An 8,758-nucleotide genomic window follows, 5' to 3' on the forward strand; every position below is an offset into this window, starting at 1 on the left:
TTCTTTTTTTTTTTTTTACTTCTTCCTCTCTATTTTATCTTCTCTATTTTTCTCAAAAACAATGATCTTCCAAGAGTTGTAAGTTATTCCTTTCTCATTTCATGAATTTTTGAAAATTGCCCTTCTAATCGAAAATCCTTGCTACGCCCTTGGGCGGAAGGCATGCTGAGCGGCTACGCCGTTCGAATCACAACAGTACTCAAAACAGAACAGTGGAGCAGAGTTATAACCGAGCGGACTACATGCAGAAACAACAATGTTACAGCTGAGAGACAATGGACTAACGACCGAGCAGCTCTCCCGCTGGGCTAGGCAACGTACTCGCCAGCCAAAGGGACAGTGGAATAATGGCCGAGCGGCTATCTCGCTCGGCCAAGTAGCAAACTCATCAGCCGAACAAACAGTGGAATCCCGAGCTGAGCGGCTATCCCGCTCGACCTAGCAACAGACACAACACCATCTTTCTACATTTTTTTGGGAGCTAGTGCCACCGACAGGCGACATGGTCAAACAGAAGATCGTACGACGGAAACTTCTATTGTCATTTTAGAGATATGCTCAGTCCGCTAAGATACTGTGTCAGAGACACTTTACCGATAAGTATTTTCAGGGAAAGCTTTGAGAAGCGTGCACGCCTTGAAAAACGTGCACGCATGTTACCGAAGCTCTATATAAAGGGGGGTCCAAATTTCAGCGGAGGTATGCACAATAGTTGTTCTACTGTTCATTTCCTGTTGCTCCGCTTTCATCTTCATCACCGGTGACTAACTTGAGCGTTGGATAGTCAACGCTGAGGACCCCTTCCCAGGCTCGGCATTGACGTGATCTATGATTGCAGGTCTGAGCGGAATCCATTAGCGGTCAATAGCAACGCCACATCTCCAACTTCCTCTTTTCGACTTTTGGATAGGATCAAGTACTTATCTATCATATCAATTATCAATTCATAATTATAATTAAGGTAATATTATTAAAAAATTTAAAATATTTTTTTTAAAAATGGAAGAATTAATATTTTAATAATAAATGAAAAAAAAAATCCTCCTACCTGATGAACCACACCTTCAGCGGAAGATCTTTCTAGAACTTTGACCATGCCGCCCCGGCGGCGCAGCCTCGAACTGGAAAAATGCAGCCATCGCCCATCACGCCCACGTTATTTAACTAGGGCACATACCACCGGTATCGCCATCGCACACCGATCCACACTGCTACACTGCTAGCTGCTTGTGCTAACGAGAAGCCGAGAAGGGGGACGATGGCGGCATCGGCAGGCGTTGGGCGCATGAAGCTTGGCTCTCAGGGGCTGGAGGTCTCCCGTCAGGGCCTCGGTTGCATGGGCATGTCCGCCTTCTACGGCCCCCCCAAACCCGACGCCGACATGATCGCCCTCATCCACCACGCCGTCAACTCCGGCGTCACCTTTCTCGACACCTCCGACTTGTACGGACCCTACACCAACGAGATCCTCCTCGGCAAGGTACCCCTACCTTCTTCGCCTCACTCCCACCCCCGATCCTCTACGCCTCCATCGTGATCCTCTCCTTCGTTGATCTTTAGGCGCTGCAAGGGGGCGTGAGGGACAAGGTGGAACTGGCCTCCAAGTTCGCATTCTACTTGGAAGACGGGAAGAGGGAGATCCGAGGGGACCCGGCCTACGTGAGGTCCGCCTGCCAGGCCAGCTTGCAGAGGCTCGGCGTCGATTGCATCGATCTCTATTACCAGCACCGCATCGATTCCAGGGTTCCCATCGAAGTCACGGTCAGTTTCCGATTTCCTTTTCCGATCATCATGTATCAAACCTTTCGATTTTTTCGATCCCGCTCCTGCCCTAATTTCTCCGCTCCATCCAGCTCGACTTGTTCTCTTAAAAACCCCCCTTCCTATTAAATCTTATTTCACTCGTCTATTATAGATCGGAGCACTCAAGGAACTAGTTGAAGACGGAAAAATCAAATACATCGGATTGTCTGAGGCCTCTGCTTCAACAATCAGGAGGGCGCATGCTGTTCACCCGATAACTGCTGTCCAATTAGAGTGGTCTCTGTGGTCAAGAGATGTCGAAGAAGAAATAATTCCTACTTGCAGGTAAAGGTCGCCCTATCTCCGATTCATATATTACTTCTTTCTGTGACATTGCCGGTAACATTATTTCATTTTTTTTTCTCCAGGGAACTTGGTATCGGAATTGTAGCATACAGCCCTCTCGGACGCGGATTCTTTTCTTCTGGAACTAAGTTAATCGAAAATGCACCCGAGCAGGATTCACGCAAGGTGAGTTGATACTTTCCAGTGGCTGTTATCTCGAGGAAATATGTTAAAGTTGTGGAAGATAACTAGCAGAATTTTCTCTTGTTACATGTAGTCTTATTTCCCACGATTCCAGCCAGAGAATCTGGCTCAGAATGCAGTCATTTTTGAACGTGTAAACGACATGGCAAAGAGGAAGGGATACACTTCCTCACAACTCGCACTGGCATGGGTTCATCATCAAGGAAGTGATGTGTGCCCGATACCTGGCACGACAAAGATTGAAAACTTGAAGCAGAACATTGGAGCATTGTCTGTAAAACTCACACCAGAGGAAATGGCTGAGCTCGAATCGTATGCTTCAGTGGATGTTGTTAAGGGTGATAGATACCCTGAGCAAGTGGCTACCTGGAAAAGCTCTGATACACCTCCTCTATCTTCATGGAAAGGTGAATGAGCTTATTCCCATCTGCCGAACTGGTTTTTATCTGTGATAATGTCGTAGTCGAGTAAGTCTTCTAGTGATCCGAGGGTATATGTTCTTGTGGTAATGGCTTGTGTAAAGCCTGATGATTGAGGGGTTTGCCCAGCTGGTAAATTCTATTAGGATGATTATCAACGAAAATCTTGTTTGATTTAGATAATTAATAGTTCCTAAGTATTGTTTGTGTCGGACACGTAAAGAGTCATGCAACTTGAAATCTGAAAATCTCAGAAAATTAAAATTTTTGTTGATTTCGGGATTAACAAATTTTTTTTACTAAAAATATCCTAAGAAAAAAACATGAAAAAAAGAAAGAAAAAAATGTAAAAAAATATTAAAAAAAATAAAAAATGTTTAAAAAATTAAATAATTATTTTTAAAAAAAATAAAAAATAAAAAATCTAAAAGTGTAAAATTTAAAAAGTTTTAAAAATAAAAAAATTTTAAAATTAAAAAAACAAAATATTTAAAAATTAAAAAATTAAAAAAATTAAAAATTTAAAAAATTTAAAAATTCTAAAAATAAAATAAATTAATTAAAAATAAAATTTAAAAAATGTAGATAAAATATATAAATATAAAAAATGTAAAAAAAAATTAAAAAATTATAAAAATATAAAAACATTAAAAAATAAAAAAAATGTAATGCCCCCCCTCCTTGCTAACCCTAAGGGACGGGGCTACGATACTCTATGTACATATTACAGCGGAAGACTTGAAATAATTTTTTTATTACTTCTTAGTTTAATAAAACTTTTCTTTTGTTTTCAAATCCAAACTACACTAATATGGTTTCCATAACATGATAACAAGATAAATAGAAACATAACATCAAGTTACCCATATAGTACTACAATTTACGAAACCAAAGCGTAATTCTTAAAAGTTCTTGAAGTAGGTTCTTATTTGGTTGTCTAGCCACCGCCACACACATCTCTTTGTCTCTCCTGCTGCTCCTTTAGCTCATCCAGCTTTTTCCTTTATCTGTGGTACAAGGAAAGTAAGCTATGAGCACTCATGGCTCAGTAAGTTCCTTTCCTACTCACTAAAATCGAAAATCATCACATGATCAAAAAATATCTCAACATAACATGATCTCAACTAGTCATGGCATAACATATCATACTCTTTAAGCATATCATGCAACTTAATAAAATCATAACTAGTCATGGCATATCATCTCTTAGAGTATAGCATGATACATAACATAATCAAATCTAATCATGGCATATCATAGCATCATCATAAGGTAGCATGGCATATCAAGCATAGCATGAAACATAACATAATCATATCTAATCATGGCATATCATAGCATCATCATAAGGTAGCATGGCATATCAAGCATAGCATGAAACATAACATAATCATATCTAATCATGACATATCATAAATCATAGCATCATCACAACATGATCATAAGGTATATTGCAATATGATTTTGAAAACATGTATCCGAAAAAATATGTGTATGTCTCATGATCTTTAAAACCATTTCTTCTTACATATATACTTGAACATATTATCAACTTAAAGGGGATCCCGGCTATGTACCACTTACATATTGCGCGCAACCTATGTAGGTCCAAGGTAGCAAGTCTTGAACCCTACAACGCAAACATACTAGGCCCGAGTCTTACTCCATCGACCTAGGGGCACTTAGGAGTTCATCCCTAACGAGGCCCGAGTCTTATTCCATCGACCCCGGGGCGCTTATGGAGCCCACCCTTGGTACAAGGCATATAAAGTAAAGTACATGTCATACTTATACATATCACACATCATAAGAGCATGCATCACTTAGGCATACATCATATCATAAAAGTATGCATCACTTAGGCATACATCATATCATAAAGGTATGTATCACTTAGGCATACATCATATCATAAAGGTATGCATCACTTAGGCATACATCATGTCATAAAAGCATGCATATTTTCACCACATAGCATATCATAAAAGCATGCATATTTTCACCACATAACATATCATAAAAGCATGCATATTTCTATCCACATATCATATCATAAAAGCATGCATATTTCTAGCACATGTCATATCTTGGAAAGTATGAATCACAAGCATACATGTTTAAGCATAAGGGTGTATCATGTGATTATGCTATCATAAGAAACATGGTAACATAGTTAACTTGGATTCTAAGCTTCCTAATCCCTTGGATTCTTATCATGGCCGAACCCCCTTAGATCTCAATTTAGGTAAAAATAACCTCCAAGCATGTGGAACCTAAATTATCATCACATCAATTTCATAGGAAGCATTATAAGCATGATTAACTTGGTTTCTAAGTTCTCCAAGTCCCTAAACTTCATGTGGCCGAACCTTATCAGGTGTGAAACAAGGTCCCAAATGTCATGAAAGCATGGAAACCTTAAACCATATTTATAGCATTTTTCTTCCAAGTAACATAGTAATCATATTTGAGCTAATTCCTAAGTTCCTCAAGCCCTTAACATATGTCATGGCCAAAATTTCACAAGTATTCATTAGGGCTAAAAACAAGCATACAAGCATGTGAACTTGAACTAACATCATGTATAAATTCATAATAAGGTATCATACAAAGGGTATGGCCGAAACTTACCCTAGCCTCATTTTAGGTCATTAAGCAACATATAGCATGAGAACTTTGGCTTTCTATTTATCATATTTCATGTAGAGTGACATGAGTATATTTAAATTTTGTTCTAGGGTTGCTAGGGCATCTATCCCTTCATGGCCGAGACCTACAATGGTCCATTTAGGTCATGGAAAAATTATACAAGCATGTGACACAATCAACACATTATCATATTTCCATAAGAAGCATTTTTAACACAATTGGTTTCAATTCTAAGGCCTCTAGGTCATTTAAACCCTACTTGGCCGAGACCCATCAGTGGTTAACTTTGCTTCAAATAGCCTAAAAGCATAGGAAGTCATACAAGTTTCATAGCATGTATAAAGACAAGCATAATAAACATACATGTGCATTGTGTCTTAGGCTTCCTAGGTTTCTTTCCTTTTTCTTTTATTTTTCCTCATGGCCGAAACCTACCAATCTTTAAACTAGGTTTTAAGTGGCCTAAAGCATGGAAAACCTAAGTAAGTTTCATGGCAAAAATTACTAAGAACATCATATACAAAGTTGGTTCATAAACAAGCTAGGACCCTTGTGATCTTACATGTCATATATCATGTAACTAATTTTCTATACTCCAATTAAACATGAGAGTATTAAACAACTTTCATATCATAATATCACAGAGGTCTTGAGCATATTAGAATTTTGTTCAAGCTTTTCTAAACTATCCATCTTATCATGGCCGAAAATCTAAAATAAGAGTTCATGAATTTCTAGCAATGTTCAACATGCAATTCTTTAAGAGAACTCTATATTCTATCATACAAACATGGTTACTTAAATTTAAAGGTCTTCCTAACCCTAAGCCCTTTTCTTGGTCGAAACATATAAATGGATTTCTTTTGGTTCCAAGTAACTTTCAAGCAAGAAAACCAATAAAAGACCCTTAGTAGTTCATGGAGGGAATTTTGTACTAGTTTGGTTACACAATGTTTTCCCTAACCTCCTTAAAATATTTTTGGCCGAAATTCTAGGGTTAGGCACTCCTCTGATCAAGCATCAATTAGGTATAAAAACATGAAGAAAATTCTTCCTACATAGCATAGAAAACATATCATGAAATAAAGACTTGTTTAAACCTTCCTAGATTTGAAAACCCTTTCTTTAGCCGAATTTTCTAAAATTCTTTCCTAGGTTTTCTAATCCTCATAAAATCCGAAAATCACATAAAAAGCCTTGTACCACAGGTGAGGGGAAGCTTACATCCTTTTCGCTTGTGGATCTAAGGTATGGTGATGGAAGAAGTAGCCTCTTCTTCTAGTTCCCTTCCCTTGTTCCTCTTGCTAAGTCCTCCTTGTATCTTAGGCTTTCTTAGGAGAAAACCTTGGTTTGGGGCCGAAGATGGAGGAGAGGGGGCTGGGGTTCTCGGTGATGGAGAGGGGAGAATGAGAGAAATGAGAGAAAAATTAGAATTCTTCTCTTTACTTGCTCCCTTTTATGTTAAGGAGGAAGAAGTAGCAAAATTAGTTTTTTGCTTTCCTTCTCCCTTAGCCTTTTTTTTTCTATTTTCTTTTTATTTTTATTTATTTATTTATCCTCATCATTCATGGTGAAATAAGGGGGAATGAATCCCCTTAATTAGCCTCTTTTATTTTCGGCAAGAGAAGAGAGAAAGAGGGAGAGAAGGAAGGAAGGCAAGTTGCCTTTCTCTTGCTCTTTTCTTGTTTTCTTTTGGCTAACTTTTACTCTCACCCTTATCATGAGTTTCCCTCCTTTGCTATCAATATCTTCTCTCTATCCCAATTGGTTTCTACTAATTAATTCTATAAATTATAATATAAGAGGTTCAAGGTTTAATCCTTGACCTCCTCTTCTTTTTATTTCATTTTATTTCTTTTTGCTTCAACCCACTTCCTTTTATTTTTCTAAGGCAAAATCCTACATTCATATGCTTATCTTAAAAGCTTAGTGGGTGTTACAAAAAACACATAAAAACAAAAAATATATCGGAAAAAGAAAAGTAAAAAAACATAAAAAATTAAATAATAATAATAATTATTATAATATGTCTAGTTGATTTTGCAACTGAGGGTAATACAGTAAAATATTAAATTAGGGAATTTATTAAAATTTTCAAACAAACATGTTTTTGTTGCATTACTTAGGTTGAACCAAATAACATTTGGTTATGTTTTATTCCCCTTAACCTTGGTTATGTGATTACCTGGTAATCACATAACCAAGGTTACACATAATAACTTGAACCAAACGCACCCTTAGTGTTTTCTTCACTCACTATGCAAATCAAATGTACTACATATCAAAATCCCATTTATAAGCAACTATAAAATACATAGATTGTCTTTGTGCTACTCAGAAGCGGTAGAGGCGTTCCAGTAGTTCTCAAGCACTCATAATTCAGTTCCTAACTATGCACACTATGGAGATTTTCCTTTACTGGTATGAAAATTCTAGGAAGTTAGCTCTTTGACGAGAAATCGTTTGTGCTTCTGGATTTACCTTGGTAGTCGATGAAAAATTATCATAGATCAGGGCCAATCACCTCTATGTTTAGTTGGTTTGAAGAGCTGTAAAATTATTGTCATGTGACTTGTTCGAGTCGTGAAAATAATTTCTTGCAATGTAAGATAGGACTACATACAATGGATCGTTCTTTAAGTCCCTGCATTGACAGGAACTTCGTGATCACAAATTTGACACCACAAAAAGAACACCAAATAGCGACCAAATATTTCAATCACACCAATTTCGATCGCCGATGTGATTTTAGCAACTAATATTTGTTTCCGTCGCTAATATTAGCGACAACATTAAATTCGGTCACTAAATCTAGCGACGGAAGTTAATCTTTGTCACTATTGTCACTAACATTAGCGTTAGAAAAAAATTTCTATCGCCATTTTGACAACTGGAATAATGTTTCCCTTGCTAATTTTCTAAAATAATTTGACAATACCTCCTCTCTCTAAATGATTTCATTATGTTTACATGATACATTAAAAACAAACAAATACACATTCACATCTACAACATTCAAATTCACAATACATTCAAATGTATCATGTAAATACACTCTGATGTGACGATGGAGGGAGGCCTACTTGGCACGAGACCAACTACCAAGGTGGAGGTCAAACTCAAGGTGGTCAATACCTGGATGCCAAAGGGCCGAACGGGGGACAATTTCAATGGTCGGTCAGGTGGTCAGGCTCTGACCGGTGGGACACGGGTCTGAGCAGACCTTCATGCCAGCTCGGGATAATACGCAAGATAGTCGACAGTCAATACGGAACAGCAGGATGCCGAGGAGACCGCATAATTGATCTGAACGGGGAAAGATATGTTACTACACGACCACCGCATAGAAGAACCACGGGGTTGACAAAGCAAGTGGTCCCTGCCGAGCGGCTACCCCG

General features: G+C 38.0%; 1 protein-coding gene across 1 annotated transcript; it reads left to right on the top strand.

The window, feature by feature from the left end:
- The first annotated feature begins 1,094 nt into the window (after nt 1–1,094).
- LOC121967528 (probable aldo-keto reductase 2) lies at nt 1,095–2,894 on the top strand. The gene is made up of 5 exons (XM_042517820.1): nt 1,095–1,480; nt 1,561–1,761; nt 1,916–2,088; nt 2,172–2,274; nt 2,366–2,894. The coding sequence occupies exons 1-5, from the start codon at nt 1,259–1,261 to the stop codon at nt 2,705–2,707; spliced, it is 1,041 nt and encodes a 346-aa protein (XP_042373754.1). The 5' UTR covers nt 1,095–1,258; the 3' UTR covers nt 2,708–2,894.
- The last annotated feature ends 5,864 nt before the right edge of the window (nt 2,895–8,758 follow it).

Source organism: Zingiber officinale, chromosome 3B, assembly GCF_018446385.1.
Source record: "Zingiber officinale cultivar Zhangliang chromosome 3B, Zo_v1.1, whole genome shotgun sequence".
NCBI lineage: Eukaryota > Viridiplantae > Streptophyta > Magnoliopsida > Zingiberales > Zingiberaceae > Zingiber > Zingiber officinale.